The 19819-nt window shown below is 38.7% G+C and overlaps 1 protein-coding gene across 1 annotated transcript in view; it reads right to left on the reverse strand.

Moving 5' to 3' along the window:
• The window catches only part of LOC139709927 (uncharacterized), a 43331-nt gene extending 24902 nt beyond the window's left edge, over nucleotides 1-18429 (reverse strand). The window contains exon 1 of the mRNA XM_071621886.1: nucleotides 18361-18429. Coding sequence (XP_071477987.1) covers nucleotides 18361-18429 — 69 coding nt within the window. The remainder of the gene's footprint in view (nucleotides 1-18360) is intronic.
• Between the last annotated feature and the right edge of the window lie 1390 nt (nucleotides 18430-19819).

Here is a 19819-nt window from a genome sequence, read left to right on the forward strand (position 1 = left end):
GAAAATTACAGCTAAAATTACTTCCCGTTCTTGTGCCGATGTTGCTACGCTCAGAAAGACCTTGTTACGCTCATCCCGCTGCGTTTACGCCGTCATTACGCTCTCCCCGCTGCGTTTACGCTGTCACTACGCTCTCCCCGCTTGCCGTACGATTAAAAATATGCCAATTTTGATCGGGGAGATCGGGAAGAAATTTTGAACCGGTTCAAAATTTCTTCCCGATCTGAAAAACTGCCCGCTCCAACCCCGACCCCCACACGCTGCTGCTACGATGCTTCCGATCCCCGTACGCTTTTGCCGCTCTCTCCCGATCTGCTAGATCGGGACAGATCGGGGTCCAAATCGTGATAGTGGAACGGGGGCTTTAACGTCTTCAACACTATTTCACATCTGTCATTCTTGTGGAAATGAATAATTCAAAAACAACAAAAGCAGTTACACGCTCAGCAAAACATGAGTCTGAGGATAGCTATAAATATATTGGAAGGTTATAAACAGAATATATCTGAGATTTTGCGCTCTCCATTGATCTCATAGCAATGACCAAAGACAATGCATTGTATCCCGGTCTTCAACATTACTCATGTATCAGATGAAGTCCATTTCACACTCCCAGTGTGACGGATGATGTAATATGCAAAAGTGTCTCTGCTTTGCATTGGCCAATCAAACCATTATGTCATTATGAAATTTTGTGCGTGCGTGCGTGTGTGTGTGTGTGTGTGTGTGTGTGTGTGTGTGTGTGTGTGTGTGTGTAAGGTTTCTGTCGATGGACGAGGGACAGAATATCATAAAATCATATAGGGTACAATGGTTCTTGGCGCATTGGCTTGGCTCTATTGTCAAAGCTTAGCCATCAGTCCATCGCCCTTAATTCGTTCTTTGCTATCACTGGCATTGTCATTCAGGGTGAGAATAGTATTGTATAATATCATGCCACTATACTAGGGCGCAGACTTATGCAAGTCCACGCCCTCCCCCTCCCCACATGGACACGCACGCACAAATACACACACAAAAACACACACACACACACACACACACATACACACACACACACGCACACACACACACACCTGCACACACACACACACACACACACACTTGTTCAAAGGTACGACGTTTTCATATACTTTAAACTGTATTCACTTCATTATCAAATTTCATTTCTCATGAAAAAAAGAAAGCACACCCAAAATCCGTATGTCCGCGTGGAAGACGCATCATGTTTCATTTGATATGATACTCCAATAGAAAAACTGAGAAGGAAGAGTTTTACACCTGAAAGTTAGTTACCATCACTATAGAATCAAACAAAATGAGAAAATATTGAAGCGGATATTCATAAGATATGTTGAAACACCTGTGCGAAAGAAGAAATGATGTCTAATTGAATTTAAGCCAGTTGGGCCGCATCCGTGATCTGCCCATCAGCGGTTAATTTTAAGGTTAGTCCCCAATTGCCGCTTTCTGACTAAGAGCTGGGAGCAGCTCCTATTATAGCTTCATGCTTTGAGCATGATGAGCGTGTAACAAAAATCCAACGGGTGTACGCTCCGCGGTAATAAGGCAAGATTGGAGAGCAAACGAGGAGACTCGGTTAGAGTTAACGTTTCAAGGTTAAAGAGCAGAAGGTTCTCACTATTTTGATTGACAGCAGAATGGAAATTGTCCTTACCCGTCGCCATAGAGATGTATTGTAAATCTCCGCATATGATTGATTCGTGGCACCACCGGTTCCCGATCCGGTTCCCGTTCCCGTTCCCGTTTAAGCAGTGGTTTAAAAATCAAGCCTAATCCGAGGAAATCTCTTGAAAAGATGTAATAAGACTTCCCTTTCCTCTAACGAAATCCTTACGTAAACCATGACTGTATTCCCGTGTAAGTTGAGGGGTGACACGACATTTTGCTCCTGCGAAAATTATTGTTCCGGTTTTATTTTCTCCAAGGACTTAGGGTTAGGGCTAGGGTTATGATAGAATTTTAGGTTTAGTTTGATGTGAGAGTTAGGATTAGGGTTAGGGTTACGTTAGTGGTTAGAATATATGTTTGTCTTGGCGTGCAGATATTTCATGGGAGAAATATTCTTGTTGCAGGAGCAAATGTCATGGAACCGTGTTGAGGAGCATAAGCTATATAGAGTGCCATCAGTTTGCTGAATTCGAAGGGAATATAAATCATAAAAAGAACGAAGTTAGAACGTTTCAGTGAAATCTCTCGAAATTTGTGGTAACACTTCCGTGTTCTACTCCGCAGCATCTTGAGATATACAACCATTATTTTCTTAATAAAACGGATGCAGAAAAGCCTATTTTAAAACTTAACTTAAAAAAGGGAATAATCACGTTCATCTCGCACACTTATTTCACGTTAATCTTTCCCGGATGCATGGCTCTAAACGACCAAATTGTGTGCAGCGTTGCTGAATTAGTGACTTGATGCCCTAAATAACAGTCCAAACTCGAACATAATGTAGTGATATTCATAATAATAAGATACTGTACATTGTTGACAATTTGCTTTAATTAAATACGCAATACTATTATGCTCTTGCACAAAAGATAATTGAACTTATGCAGTTCAGCAGGAGTTTAATATTTGCTCATAATGCAACTATGCAGTTGCTGTACATTGGACAAGGCGCACTATTATTGCCCTTTATATTTAATCGCTTGAAACAAGATTTCGTGGGAAGCCATTTGGCGGCTATGTATGGGAGTTGAATAATGCTCAGCACCACCTGACCAATACGGCTAATTAGGACCAGGCATTTAGACAACTCATTTGATATTTCCGGCTGCAATAGATTGCTAATCGGTGTCAGAGGACTCCACCTGCTGTACAACGGAGGGAGTGTCATGCGAAATATCATGATGAGTAGCATACAGCGTATTGTCTTTACAGGTCAGTTTTAAATGCTTAAATGTAATGAAAGGTTAAACATTGATTTGACTATCGATATAGTTATTATCGACTTTTAATCCCTCGGCGGTCGTCTGCTCTCATACTCAATAAAGAGCGAAGGATGAGTGCTCATGCCAAAGTCCTAGATCTTAATTTTTTTTTTTCTAAAAACCTCCTGCTATGAGAGAACGTGACATTAAGGATTCCTTTGTCTTCCAGACGACACCGAACTGTCCCTCAAGAGGCATTATGGGTCATCAAAATTACATGCTTCCGGTTCGCGGGCATGGGAAATTCGGGGAGAGACAGAGGTAGTCCGACCGAGGTATGCCACCTGCCGAGCTACTTGAAGGTGACAAATGACACTGCGTTCTTGCATGGTTGCGTTTTGATACAAAGGGAACGAGATTGACATGCTTAAGTCAAAAGCGCTTTTGTCAGTTGCTAGTACAAGGTAGAATATCGAAGAAAGCAAAAGTATTCATAAATTAAACAAAACGGTTACTAGTTCTCTATCCAAGATTTGGCTCGATCGATTAGCAATAATTAAGAAAAAAAAAAAAGGAAGAAGAAAAGTCATATTTCTTTGACGTAGCTTTTAAAGGGATGGTATAGTATTGGTTGAGATGAGGATCCACTTTTTAACTTTTTTTTTTCGAGATACTTAGAAACCATTTTATGAAATGTTAAAGAGCATACAATTCTAAGAGGAATTCAAAGTTTATTTGATGAATGGGGGATATGGGGGGGGGGGGGGGGGGGTTCCGTTCCTATTTTACCCCAAAAATATGACAGTAATCAGAAGTTACCAGATCCATGAATACATGTACCAAAAACATTTGTTTTTATCTTTATATAATCAAATGTATCAACTAATGAGTGTTCGTGGACAGCAATGAATGAAATACATTTTATGCGTTTTATTCATGGTATTCATTTTTAGCTGCTATTACTTATTGCCCCCTGCTCCAACTGACCCTTAACTTGGCAATAAATTTTACATTCCTGGCCCCATCATATAGGTTGTGATAACACTGTTATCGGACTATGAGGGACCCAAATGATCATCGTACTTGTCTTGGTGCCATTAAAAAAAATGTCACTAACCATGTAGAATATGGAATTAGAATACATTTACAGTGAAAGAATTACAGATTACGACAAAAAACCTGGAGGTATAGGCATGTCAAGCCTGTAATATATCTGTGCGTGCCAGCCATCGCGCGGTTTCCATGGACATGCCTGGAAATCATCCAAGATTTTTATATTGCAACCTGTCGAAAGGACAGGTAGCTAATTGCTCGAGAATCGTCTACACATTATAAAACTGTGCGCTGTGGTTATTCATATCAATCGCTCATATTTCAATGTAATTGATCACAAAGCAGCTAAAGATCATTGTATGTTTTACAGATGGCAGACGTGATATCATTTTCCTTGATTGGCTCAAATATGTGGTTTTCGTATGAACCACTTTATCTTTAGAATTTGGCAGAATCATTTTTTTTTCTAATATGACAGACAAGTTATACCTCTGGCTAGGAACAGAAATCCCATTGGTCTATTTCCCTCAAATATCCGTGTTATACCTGATGAAAGTAAACTGTTCAAATGATGGCTTCATGAGAATATGTAATTACCCAGCATGTAAGCCTGATATTTTTCACCCCCCCCCCTCCCCCGTAGTTAGGAACTTCCTACATCAGGAATTAGCTGGGTACAATACACTTGTAAAGTATCTTGAAGTAAATTTCAGTTCGTGAATACTGTACTTTAAAAAATAAATCTATGTGAATAAATGTTGTTGGTGAATAGAATAGATGAAGTTTATGAATCGAGTGAAAGATACAGTAGCGACTGACGGGGACTAAAAATAATCTATACAACTTTTAAGGGAATTAATAAAGTTGAGAGCTTTTACCTCGTACAGAAAGGAATGCCGCTTGTTAGATGATAGATGAAATAATAGGTCTTTGCCTGCGATCATATAAGAACAATGTTAGTGATGATCATGATGATAGAGACGAATCTGTTCACTGTAGTATAGAAACATACAATGACAGCTAAACAGCTAAAACCCGTCAAAGGAACTCAGAACGCGCATCACTTCATCTTCACTTTTCAAATGAACATCTTTAACGCAGATCTTTTTTTTTTGGGGGGGGGGGGGGGGAGGATCCCTTTAATGTCATGTCTCACTTGCCCCGCAAATGTCACGGTTTGTGATACTGTAAGTCTCGCCGATATTTATTTGGTTTGGGGTTGGTCATGCATGTTTACAGAATATGGTGCACGCTTCGACGGATTTGCCTCAAGTCAGGTTACTGGAGAGGAGAAGAGAAAAAAAAAAAAAAGAATCAAGAGTTTAGAAACTTGCTTGGGCAAATACAGATGAGGATCGGTGACAGTGTACAGACGGGTTGACCCTGTTTGGGCAACGCTAACCATGGCCATGGGCCTTTCTCACTTGTCACGCATCGCCGGTCGATGCCTTCCGCATCCACCACGGGCGAGTCAACTTACGGACGAAGTGGCGGCATTTGCTTCTGGGCACCCTAATAAAATCAATCAACAGCACATAAATCTTCCCTTAGTTTCCTCTTTCACAGAGTAATGGATTCAAACGGAAGAAATTATATCATTAGCCATGCTGGCATCAAGACATTCTAGAGAAGTTTTGTTTCAATACCAACAACTATGACATTTGAGGGGAGATGTATTTCAAAATCATACTAGATTGAAAAAAGGCGCCATTTTCTTACCCTTATAATCATCTGACGAAAAGGTGGGAAGCCATGACATCAGTGGCGGAAAGGATTTGCATATTACGTAATTATGACAACATCGCTACCTTGGAAACTGGAATGTGTGATTTTTCGAAGCTTTGGTCAAATAATGTCAGTGCCAATATCCACTGCAATGTTTGCTCCATCTGCTACGGTTCGTGACGATCAACTTCATCGTGGATCGAAGTTTCTCTTTAAGGTTGGCAAGCCTCAAATGTTTACTTCCGATAGTTGCTGTCTTCGATGTGTGATGTGGGGAGAAGAGAAGATCGACCAGCCCTTAATCGTTAGGGCGGGTTAACCACACTTCCCTGTCTCCATTGCAGCTTAACCCTTTCCATACTTTACATACCTTTCCATTGAAAATTACAATGGAGTACTGAAACAGCGGTTCTGACACAGTTAAACTTATCTAAGCCAAGCAGACGATAATAGTGGTACGTTTAAACCTCTCATGACAACGAGTGATTATAGTACTCTTGGTAATTAATAGAAAACGGCTACTACGCAGAGTAATATACAGATTTAATTCCATTGCATCATGAGTTCTTACATTGAACATTTAACACATTTTTAATGTGATGTTATAATATTAGGTCTGGGTTTGAATATAGCCTTTTATCTTTGAGAATCATTCGCAGTAAGGCCCTAAAAAAGCGCGCACGACATCTAAAAACTTTCAATGTATGTTACTTTCGTCGATGACTATCAATTGCAGACTGGAGATAAGCAAGGGTGCTTCTCGTCAGAAGTGCTCAGTCTGATTTTGGAGCTGAGGTGCCGTGTCTGCTTTGAGACGCAACTTCCTTCTCACGGGGGTATCAAGCTACACTGTCAGGAAAAGAAACGCACAGATTCCTCCAAAATATGTGATCACAATCTTGCTAACTATGTCTACTACACATATAGCTTGCTGATTTTGTCAGTATTTTCACTTGCTATAATGATTATGTGCTAAGCAATGTGTTTATGGCATTCAAATCTTTTGGATATTAACAAAACTGCTCTGTATGTAATCATTTTTTCCTATACTCTAACTACTAATGGTTTCTGACTCGGGTTAGATAATTTCCTAGATTGGTTTGCATTCGCAACTCTTGGATCTGCATGAAGACGTTTTGCCTCTACGCCTCTCGAGGTCTTGAGCTAGTTCTTTTCGGCTGCTTCCCTCCAGTGCTCAGCGAAAGAGTATAATAAACTGCGGGAACGCAAGCGAGAAATTCCCCGAAGTTCATCGAGGGATTGCGCTTCCTTCCGAAGGGATTGGATTGTGAGTCGAGATAAGCTTTAGCAATGGCCTGCTTGTTGTTCGAAGGGAAACAACGATTTATCGAAGTCGACTGCAAACAATCCCTCCTTTCTGGATGAAGTCATGGCAAATTGACGTTGAAATACTAAATATGACATGGCGATCATTTTTAAGACATGTAAATAGGAATGTCGCTTAAACATTTTGAAAAATCTTCGCAAGACAGATTTTTAAGAAGTCATTTAAGTATTGGTCTGTGTGTTTGATTCTCCAAAAAAAAAAAGTAGAAAGGGATTGGTGAAGAGGGGTGATATCATCTAACCAGATGGCGTACTGGATAAGATGTCTCCCGTCGATAGATAACGTGAAGTTGATGTCCGTCAGGGTTGCATTATGGGTCACGGGATTTTCCCCACTTGCTGTCGTTGGATGAGATGGACGGAGTGTCATCCTTCGTGACAGTTACGTGGTCAGTCCCTCGAAAGATACAGATCATGAGGCACCCAAACAGGTGCGCTTGCTGAGAGATCCTTTACAAGTGCGAGCTATTACACGACTCTTCGCACTGCCGCGTTTAATAAGAAGTTATCTAGCTGCATAACCTCAAAGTAATGCTTGTGTCTTTGTGAGTAGAATTCAAGTCTTGAAAAATGCCACTGGATAAGTAAGTTTGGGCGGGCAAAAAGAGGATCTCATTTGCATACTACGCCATGGAGAACGGCATTTTTAAAATATAGAAACGACCCAAAAATGTTGCACAACAAAAAAAGTGTTTCCCTAATCAAAATGGCGTAACTTTGCAAAGAAAAACGTTTTGAGCAAAACAGTTTGGCAGCGTTATTTCTACACTTATTGACTAGCTTCTGTGTAAAAATGAAAAAGACCTCTTCAGTTGCGCGTGGGTAAGCGTACATGAAAGAAAAACAGTTACTAAGAAGTACTCTTCAAATGTCACAAGAGTCACAAGGGGGGGGGGGTGTCTATGAAACATTTCACATGTTTGAGTGATGTTGTTTTGTCGTCCATCGTTCAACTCCTTCAAACATGTGAAACCTATTATGTCTTTTTTTTACGGTTGGATAATCACAGTTTTTAGGGGGAAAAGCTATGTTCAACCATCACAAAACTGCAAAATCCATTCATTTTTTTGAAAGAATTGACATCAGATATTGGGTACCAACACGTAAAGGCACATTAATTATGTGAACATTACATTAATGAGAGTTGTTGTGTCGTAATTTAGTAAGCGCCCTTAAAAAAAAATCAAGGAGCAAGAATTGCATAAATGTACTGTTAACATTGCATAAGGGGGGGGGGGTCAAACACAGGATTATAAAACAACAGCAACACTTAGGCATTCGCCAGAAGCAGAATGACCCACAGACCTACCGAAATGACTTTAGCGGCTTCTGAAAAGTCGTCATTTTGTATTTAATATGTGCTCACTCATGTATGCCTAAACAGATTACTCTCATTTTCACTTAGAAGTTTTCGGTCAATGAATATCAGAATAACCCTTGATTATCAAATCATTTTGCTTTAAAAAAAGTGATGGTAAAGAGTGACGGTAGTTTGATTAAGGCGGAGTTATTATGTGTGTTTGTGTGTGCGCGCGCGTGTGTGTGTAGTAGAATCATATCTTAGGTCAATTCCACCTTCATATACATAAGGACTAAGAGAATGCAACAATATTAGTAGAAGACATCACTGAAAGTTTGAGGAAAATCAGACAATCTGTTCAAAAGTTTTGAATTTTGAAGTTTCAATGTTGCCATCGCTGGATGAGAAGACTACTATACAGCTTGTGATGTCACAAGTGTAAAACGATATAAAGAAAATATAAAGAAATGTCAACATACTTTTCACTTTTCTCGAATAATAAGCGAACACCTTGACTTGTCTCTTTCAGAAGGCAGGATAATAAATACCCTTAACATACGTCATTGACAAATCGAGGAATGTGCACTTTTTTCTTTGTTCCTTTTTTGAAATTCTCTTTATATTTTCCTTTTATCGTTCTACGCATGTGACATCATACACTGTAGTAGTCTTCTCATCCAACAGTGACTGCGCAGATACTTTAAAAATTCATAACTTTTGGACAGATTGTCCGATTTTCCCCAAACGTTCGCTGATGTGTTTTACTAATATTGCTGCATTCACCCCATCCACATGTTTATGAAGGTGGACTTGTCCTTTAAATGCTGACATTTAGAAAGATGGCACGAAGTATTGGCAGTTTATGAAGTCGAGTCAATTTAATAAACCAAAGCGTCTCCTGAAACCACTCCTTCCTGCTGTACAAAAACATTGTCCAACTTTACAAGCTTATCTAAGTTGACATGGGTGGGTGCAAATCAGTCGAAACCGTCAAATCAGTTGTAGGCACTGGATGGATTCCTTGGAAGAAAGTGTTGAGTCACTTTTGGGAGCTACATTTTCGGAGATGCCCGATTTTCCGCCCGAAATTGTCAACAGCTGCCGTAGAAACGCAGTCCAAATCTACAAAGGTTCCTGACACAATTCCCATTGTCAAAGACATTGCCAAGATATTGGGCAATAAACATTTATATTTCATTCATCTACGCAATACCACGATGCATCCTCCTATAACCACATCTGATGTAGGCATAACGCAACATAATACTATTTCATAAGATTTGAATCAAAGACGATGCACTTGTGTTTTACTTCGGAAAGTGAGCTAGATCATTATTTTATCTAAAATGTCCCCCCCCCCCACACACACACAAGGAGAAAAATTTACAGATCTTGCCTTTACATATTTATGATAACGTAAAAACAATAACACACATTTTTATGCTTTTCTCGAATTTTCAAAGGATCTTAATACGTACGTGTTAGAAACAAACAACAAACAAAATTCCACACGACAGAACGAAACAAAAGTTTCTTTTTACACCATACCATCAACAACTTTTGATGTCATTGGGTTGGGATGTGTGCGTGTGACGTCTATGCAAGGAGGGAAGCTGTGTGTCATGCATTAGGCAATCAAGACACCATAGGGGTTCTGTCATTTACCGATAAGGTCCAAAGAAACATGGCCCGAATTCACGAACGTGGTACAATATTGAAACCATTGTTTAAACCATGGACAATTTGTATGGAGCGCCAAGTGTCGCATGGCCTATTTCGTTACGAAACTTTCAGAGACCCTATTATACCTTCCTTATTTTTGTGTCAAATTTGATAATATATTTCTAATCTGTTTATTTCATTTCATTCTATTCATTAGTTTTTTAAAAAAACCAACTGAACATGGGTTGGGCTAATATTAGGCCTACGCTGTAAATTCGTGTTTAGAATCATGGCAGCATCAAACAAAGTTGTGAATTGTGATGACGTCATAAAACAGCTGGCATTGAAAGGATATATTCGTCAAGTGGGATACGTTTTAAAACAATGAACAATGTGCATTATTTGTAGATAAAGCAAAGTCAGTCAGCGGATTAGCATTATGTATGTTAAAATGATTGATCTGCAGTACGATATTCTGTGTCAGAAACCGGCATACATGAATACAAAACATTCGTATATATAGTGTGTGCAATACACACCACAAAAGTTATAATTTAAAAAAAAAATCAAAATTAAGTGTATAAACGTATGATTACAGAAGGATGTGGCTGGTATTCAATGACGAATCACAAAAAAGAGCTATGTTTTCGAATGATAATGTTCCTAATAAAACGCAAAATTTGTGTGAAAATCTTAGCTATAACAGGCAGGAATTATCATGGGAAGAAAGCAAGAGTAATTAAGAAATAAAAATGAAGGAACAAAAAAAAAAGAAAACAAATAGCCTGGATCTTGTGCCTATAACAGACACGATACAAATAGGGAGAGAGAGAGACAGTGAGAGAAAAAAAAAAGACTTGTCTTGTCAGGCATCAGGCACAGACTAACACTTTAGTTTGATGGCCTTATCTACTGACTAATTTCCCGCCTGAAATCACTTCGAAAAAAAAAAACGCTTTGGCCAAGTTCCGATTGCAATTACAGCTGAAAATTCTGTATTCCGCTTTCATGCACTGCCTTTTGACAGTGTTTACAATATGAGATAAATCCACGAGTTAATTTTCCCATCACAAAGGGCGAAAAAGATGAGCATTCATTAAAGGGCAGCTGAGGTTTGTCATACATTTTAGGATTTAGTTATAGTTTTAATTCCGCAACAATTGAGAAAATAATGAGGTTCTTAGCAGGTCTCTTGTTTACATCAATGACGCAACCATATCACGCAAGAGTCCAGGTCTCGACACTTTTGTAATAGGGTTGTGTTTAAACTTGTTATAGGTTTTCTGACATGTTTTGCTGTGACTATTTATTACCAGGTTTTAGTGTAGGATGGTCCCATCTTGACTTTGTCACGAATAACGCTCATCAGCAGACCCTGCACGGACAATACCTAGCAACTATTGTATCTGCTATTAACTTCATCTATTCCTTTTCCCTCCTTTTGACATTGTGTAAAGACATTTTTAAAATATAAATTGACACTAGAATATCGAATACAGGTATTGACCATCTTTTACACATTATCATGATCGAGAAGAGATAAAAAAAAAAAGTTATAGAGTTATAAAGAGATAGAATATCGGGCCGTGGAGCCCGAAAAGGTTTTGCTAAGCAAGGGATCGTTGAAACACTTCTATTCAGCATCAAAGTGAGGCTTGATCCCGAAATACTAGGTCACTACCAACTGAGTAGTTTGGTTTATAGCATTTGCACATTTCTGCATTGTTCGGCAGAGGCATATGACCATACGTCCATACACACATAGATAGATACGATGAAAATACTGATCAACTAAAGTTACGTATTTATTACAGCTAACAGCATTTTTTACTAAAGCCTCGTCTATGCATTAATGTTTTTACTCTATAGCTTTCTGTGATATAGGTCCAATCGACCAAAAAAAAAAAAAAAAACAAAACCACCCTAAACAAACACACAAACAAACAAACAACAACTTTTGAAATCTTTTAGAATGTAATCCTTAAGTATCTTGAGTACTTAAGGATCTGTCAATTGACTGTTTGCAGACATATATCTTCTTACCTGAATGAGGAGGAGAAAAAACGATAGGATCTTCACACTTGCCATTCCGTGCAACATCATATCGGAGTATTTTTGCAGGCAATAGGATGATGAAACTTCGTACCACAACTTTATGGACAGAAAGAATTCAACTCTTTTTCAGATAGGTTAAAGTCCCACTGAAAAACTAGAGGCAAAGTCAACGCTGAAAGGTAGCCATAATTCGACGTGTCCCTGGAACGATTATAAACATAAAAGTATCCAACTTTTCCTTCTCCTTTGCTTTCGTCACTTTGCTTTGCTTTTGTCCTTTTAGTTCTTCTTCTGCTTCTTCTTTGTCAAACTTTGGAAAGTTCGCCCATGCAAAAATTGCCTCCGCGCCGCGCGTCATAAGAAATCCTCCGAAGTCCTCTCACCAGACGAACGCAATTCTCGCCCTTTCCGAGTTGCGCGCTCTTGGATACGTCACAATTGAAGGCTAGCGTTTTGGGGGATCGATTGCAGAGCGGCTACTTTCCCGAGCGGTGAGGGGGGAGGAAATGCCAATAAGCCTAACGGAATCAAGCGAGTGAGGGGGTCAGGTTGTGCTCCTGCCGTAATGTCAACGAGCCGTCCAAGCGGTCATATGAAAGTCATTGAATGGACTCACTGCTTAAAGGTGGCTAATTCTAACTGTCGAATAATCCTATCTCGAGTGCTCATTTGAAAGGGATGTCTCAGATAGTATCAAAGATACATATATGCTTTTAAGACAGTGAATTTAGGGTTGAACTTCAGGGATGGGAAAATGCACTGCTACTAAGTTTTACTAATTTTGTTTGTACAATGATATTTTCAATGTTTATGAGAATCATTATGTATCAACGCATTTACCAATATTTTCCTCGTAACTCCATAATTATCAACGTTCTAGTAGCAACACACAAAAGTACACAGATAGACGTACTTTAAAGACGATGGTAAAATGTTGTATTCTAATTTGATTTCTTTGATTACTTTACTAATAAGTAGGTACATTTCTGACACCATTCATTCGCTCTTATTAAGGAATTTGTTGTTGATTATGATATTTATGAGCATTGCCGATGTCTTTTTAATGAAGATCACTTTCTAACTGCAGGGCGACTGTGAAGAGAACATTTGCATAACAATATTGGCCAACCTTGTCGCAAAAAAATAATGTTGTTTGCATGTACAGATATGTTTGTATGTATCATGCAGATCTCATTCAAGTTTTCTGTATGTTATAGCTGTAAACATGATATGGAGTCCCCTTTGTCCTTTATCCGTTTATTTCATTTCTCTCTTTTTTGTTTCTTCCTTGATTGTGTTCTTAACTTAATCCATTAAGTTTTTTTTTTTTTGCGAAATTAGATTTCACAAAATTATCATGACTTGATATATTGTCATTTTCTTTCAACTCTTATTTTTTTTTTAAATGTCCACCTCCTCTGGTCCTCTGCATAGTCATCCTGTTTCTTGTAGTCTTCTCAGTTGCTCAGTTAATATTACTGCTTAAACTGAAAGAAAATAGTTATGTACTTGGTTCTCAGTGATATCGAAATAATTACGTAACAAGAAGTCTCTGGTCAGAAAGGATTAAGAAAAATTTTGAATGGCATCCAAATCTACAACAACTGTCATTTCTGGGATTACTGAGTAAATCCTTTACCGTACTGTTCTAGATAAAAATCTAATCGTCATGGCATTCCTTTCTGTTGCCATCATCTCTCTCTCTTCTCTGTAAGTGTATTTCTTCATCATCATGATATGCGCGCTTTATGATCGCAGAAGTTCTCCCCTCGAACCCCATACCCACCCGCCTTCACTCTATTACCTCTCTTGCTCTCATTCGTTCTCGGTGCCATCGTACAATTATTAGGTCCCTGGACAGGTTGACGGGGACAAACTTGAATGGAATCCAAGCTCTTCAACAACAGACATCCTTATGAGATCAAGTCGATGTCCTCGTTACCTTCAGAGATTAACCTCCATGCATCAATATTCTCGATTCCCTAGACTCTGTCTAGGACCCACCAGATTCCCGTCCGGAATGGATTAAAACATAAAAACAATAACAACAAATAAACACATGACAGCTAATATGGTTGATTTTGCATTTATTATGTATACAAAGGTCTACTGGGCGGGTCCATGCATTTCATGCTCGTGCAAGGTACGCCAATGTCAAGCGAACAGGGACAGGTAATCGATCACGTGCGATACTTCAGATGGTTCTTACAAATGTGTATCCATGCAGGATATACAATTTGGTATATAACGATGACACAAACTCTTCTTATCCAAAGATCTAAAGAACCACTGAGAAACACCAGCTGTTCATCAAAAGTACATAATATTTTCATCCCCTACTTGACCTTTATGGAACAATAATTTTATTATTAAACAATTACAAAAGAGATAATTAAGAAGAAAATATACTTAAGCATTGTGAAAAATTCTGTGATCACATTTGTAAATGCCAAAGCGGCAGTTACTTCAGAGATATTAGCGAGCTTTAGATCTGCGACGCGAACGCTAAGGACGACGCTGTTAGGCTAAAAATGGGGTTCTGCACGTGCGCAAGACAGCTACTGCGTCGTCCTATAGCGTTCACGTCGCAGAGCTAAAGCTCGCTATTAAAGTTGATTGCTCGGTTTTATATCGGCAAAGAACATGTTTAACGTGGACTGGTAAATTTCCTTGACTTTTATCGTTTATTGTTTATCGTTGGTTTGCTGCTGCTGTTGTTTTGTTTGTTTGATTTTTCTTTTTTGGGGTGTATATTGGTGAAATGGGAGGGGTGTGTAAAGATTGAGAGGGGTGGGAGTGGGGCCGTGTGTAATGCAAGTTGTGGATCTTTGCTATAATCATTTGAGCTATCGGCGTTTATACCCTCTGGTGTAATTGGCTTCAGGACGCAGGATGCGGTTACCATGCCAACCATGTATCCCGCTAACGAAGTCAAACAAGCCTCTCCCGCGACGCACCCTTTAAAGCAAAATGCCGCCTTTCGCCAATCAACGAGGCTTATAGTATTATAATCCCTTGAAAGGAAATATAGTCTCATAAATGTCACCTTGAATACCAGAATAATTTAGTAAGATTTTATTCCGGATTACTAATAATCATTTCGTAACATCTAGAGGAACGATAAAACCGTATGTTCAATTAGAAATTGAAAATGTTCAATTAAAAATTGAAAATCTTCAATTAACATTAAGCCTAAAACCTTATGCATTAAGATTAAACATAGATCTTAAATAAACATTTAGCCTTTGCATGCACTGTAAAAACATCGGTGTTAAATTCAACACCATGGGTGTTAAATCTAACACCGATCAAGTGTCGGAGGACCACACCCACAGGTGTAGAAAATGTATTGTGATGGTGTTGAAAAGTGTTCACCTGGCACTCCGTGGTGTTAATTTGACACTGTATCTGGTGATATTTTTGAAACTGCGCTGGTGTTAATTCAATAATGATACCGCATGGTGTTGATTTGATATTGCTGGTGTTAATGTCAATGGTATAACACCCGTCCAGCTTCAATAGGAGATCACACCAACTGGTGTTACCGTGGTGTAAATGTGTTTACACATTTCTTTTTTCCAAAATCAAGTACTTTATCGGAAAATTCTTGATTGTCTTGTTGAAGTTCAAAATCAACAATAAGTGCAGTAACTAAGAAACTATAAAAAAAAACAGTTTTATATTTTGAAATGGCACCCGGAGGTGTTAATCTAACATCATAAATGAGAACCGGAAATTTAACACCAGCTTGGTATTTCATATTTAACACCGGACTTTCTTCAGTGTGCATTTGTAGTAATGAAGTGTAATACTTTAAACCTAGATTCCATTGAACAAAAATTAAACGAAATTTTGGTCCGACTTTGAAGGCCTGGTATTCTGTCGTCTTCTGACATCCTCAGATGTATGAAGTGGGTGGGACCCAAAAGAGTACTCTTAATGCTACATTTTTGTTTTACTGCATTCCCCCATCCAACTGAATAATGTTTTTGTTTTTGTTTTGGGTGTTTTTAATATGCGTGTTTAATAGCTATAAACGACGGAATTTTGAAAAGATGCATCTTGAGTAGGCCTATATACGTAGAAGCGAAGATTATGACAAATAATGTCCTTGATGATACAATAATGCCAAAGCATGATCGTTCATTTTATGCAATGACGCCACAAAATTTGTAAGGTATTGGAGCAACATCAGCGACAAGAGCCACCCGAGTGACTTTAACTTGTCATGGTTGTACACTTGACAGTGACCTCGATGGTATAGCTTGTTAATCAAAGGGCGCGCTGTTTTGTTGATAGCAAACGTGCCAGACGGGGCCGCTCCGAGAAACAAGCCGGTGAGTCACGCTAAGACAACAGGTGTTGCTCCGTTGACATCACGGCGGACGAGGCGGGCTCACAAGTCGTCGACCCATATTTCTTATTCTCTCCGAGTCTCTCTTTCATCGTATTTCGATACATTCGGTTGATAGTTGTTCTTTTTTGTAAGTCTCCCTTCGAAGACAGTAAGTGAACTATTTGGTCAGTAGTGAACCCACTTTTGTAGATCGAGGTATTGCAACACAGAGTGGCGTTTGTTGCATAAAACGCTTAACCTGAGGAAAACTCTGGAAGGAACTTGAAAAAAAAAATCAGGTTAGTATGATTCCGCCATGGAATTTACACAGGAAAAATTCTATTGAAAATTAACTGGAGTTTTTCTCAGGTTAAAAAAAAAGTTTTATGCCCCAAATGATATGTATCAAGACGGCCATGGCAAACTCTCACTTCTTGTTCAATCACAACAACAACAACAATAACAACAATTGGCTACTTCACAAAACTCACCAAAATAATGTGTAAAGGAAATCAACTTCTGAACTAAACGGTTAAAGACTACATAAAATTCGACTGTATAATTCACAGTGCGGTAAAGTTAAACCGTTCTTTATTATAATTAAAATAAATGATCTCCAATTCTTACCATTTCATACAAACTCAAAGGTAATAGTCTTGGAGATGTGTGTTGAATTTGTGAATTGTCTCATGACAGCAGCGAACTTGAGAATTGGGTTGACCTTTTGTTTTTGTCCCTCTCGCCTGCCTATCACATATGTCCGTGGTTTTGTTTCAAACTTGGCTCTTTGGTGTCACATCTGTTCTAAAGGTTAAAGAACTTTTTATGGTGACAGATACCGTTGATCCTTCTGGCGAATCAGAGACCTGGAATGCGAGCTGAAGGGAGCAATGACCTTTAAGAATATTTCGTAGAAATTCTTTGGTTTCGATATATCTTTCTCCCCTTTTTTCACCTTTTAAGCGCGAATACAAATTTGCGAAGAATGTAAATTTCACGTGTACAGATGTATTGAAATAACTGAATATGAAGTATGTTCTTCATTTTGTCATTTTCCCTGCAGGCCAAAGATACTCGAAAGCTCCAAGAACCTAGTCGAAGCACTGTCTGTCTGTAAATCGAGAATAAAGTTGTTGTGTGTCATGGGGTTGTCCAAGTTTGATTAATTAAATCTCTCAGTTTCATAATGAAGAATGCATTCCATGGTCAAATTGATTTTGATAAACAGGGTAAGTGCAATAAAAGCAAGGTTTTTATTGGGATAGGACTGAGAAATAGAAAGTCAGAGTTTCAAGTTTGTAATGGTTCCCAAGAACATCGGTCTTAGTGAAGACAAATCTTCACCAAGTCTTCTACTGTGATATTGATCATGCATTCAGGCAGAATGAAAAAGTATAAGTCCTGCCCATCAAAATGTCAAAGAATTGTGATGATTTAACAGTGATGACACTAGATATGGCGCTTCTATGGCGCTTCATTCACGGGATTCAAACGCGTTGAGTAATCAGATTGAAATAATGACCGCCATCATCACTATACCAAGTAACTTATTGTACAATTTCCCTGTTCTGGAAGCATCCCATTCCTGGCGGGCAATCTGGTGCAACAAAGTAAGGAATACTTGTTCAGATTATTATATGATTATGGAGAACCTATTGATAATCCCTGATGGAGGGCAAAAGCGTAGCTCACAAGTTTTGCTGGCTGACACAATTGCACCAACCACCGACAGACGAATGGGTTTTAAACACGCATTCCCTCTGCTCGTATCGTATGTCCTAACCACTACTGCACAAGATCAAAGAAGAACAAGAAACGGAAGAAGCGGAAGAAGAGGAAGAGAGAAGAAAAAGGAGACGATGCACAAGAAGCAAGAAAGAAATCGTGCTGCAGGTTTTGTAGGAGGGGAGAACGGGTTGAAAAGGGGACAAATTCCGAAGGTTGACGTTGCTGTTTTTTGTCAAAAAGGAGTAATATTTATCCCTCACCCATTCTGTTTCGGAAGCACCTGGCTGGGAGCAAGAAGGAGTGGGTACAGGGTTAACCTGTGCAGACATGATGAACTCGGTTATTAAACTAACCGCACATCCTGCATGTAGAGGGGAAGCCATCTGTGCAGGCAAGACTGGCTTGAGAGCATTGTATCTATTGTCGGTTACAATGTTCATTCGAATTAAAACTGCAGGTTATACTTTTGTTTTGTTTTGTTTTTTGTTTTTGCATTGCAAGGGAGAATCTAGTAGTACAGTATAGTATAATATCACAGCCTTCTGACAGCGGTGGCAGTAACACACAGTAATAAAACGCACAAACAATTTGCTTTTCAGAAGAAACAACATCTTTCATGCTTATTGAACCAAAATAAAAAGCAGTTTAATTACCAATGGTAAGATAAGCCTTTGCCCCCCCCCAAAAAAAAAAAAAAAAATCAAGTATAATGGACTTAAAATCTGGGATTGCCTCCCTGATACAAAGTCACCTTCAGCAATTCCCGCCACATGCTATTTCACAAAAATTAAATAAAATCTGTATAGTCAAAAACGCAAGTCAGATTTCATGTGCTTCATATGTCTAAATCAACATCGCCATAAAGAAACACTTTTTATTCTTCATTCTTCTTTTCATTCTTTGGTGTTCATTCAGATTAAGTTGAAATTTGCATGTCTATGTATTATTTTTCTCAATCCTTGATTACAAACGTGCTTACTACAGGTAAGTAAACAAAATATTTGTTTAATCGTATAATTCCTTTTCTTCTTTTTGTTATGATATCCGAATTTTCTTTGAGCATACTAGTCTAGAATTTGTTTCTGATGTGATTTAAGATTGTCCTCTATTGTCACAACCAAGTGGCATTTAGAGGCACTGCTTTTACTTGATGTTTCACAGTTGCTCTCTCTCTCTCTCTCTCTATGGAATGCAGCCTAAATACAGAATGTGTGTGGATTGAACGAATGCAGCAATATTGATAGAACACGTCAGCGAAATTTGAGGAAAATCGCACGATCGATCGGTTCGAAAGTTATGGATGTTTGAAGTTTCGGTGCTGATATCGCTGGATGAGAAGACTACTATGGTTCAAGACGTCGTGGATGTGCAACGATAAAACGATAGAAATATAAAGAAAAATATTAACATATTGTCACTTTTGAAAGAGCACTTGATTTACCTCTTTGAGAAAGCAGGGTATAATGATACTACCCTTAGAATGTCAATAACGATTCTCGAGGGAATGTTTTATGCCAACTGTGTGATTCAGCGATGGCGGCACCGAAACTTTAGAGATTCAATACTTTATAAAGGATTGTCCGATATTGCTCAAACTTCTCTAATGTGTTTTCTACTAGTATTGCTGCATTTCTCTAATCCACATATCATTTGGGGTTTCTCCATAATTTTTCCATAAACCTTGGTTGTGTCATTAAGAAATAAGCCTTGGGTTATTTA

Source organism: Diadema antillarum, unplaced genomic scaffold (assembly GCF_040938485.1).
Source record: "Diadema antillarum isolate AM-2024a unplaced genomic scaffold, OU_Dant_1.0 scf00000038, whole genome shotgun sequence".
Classification (NCBI taxonomy): domain Eukaryota; kingdom Metazoa; phylum Echinodermata; class Echinoidea; order Diadematoida; family Diadematidae; genus Diadema; species Diadema antillarum.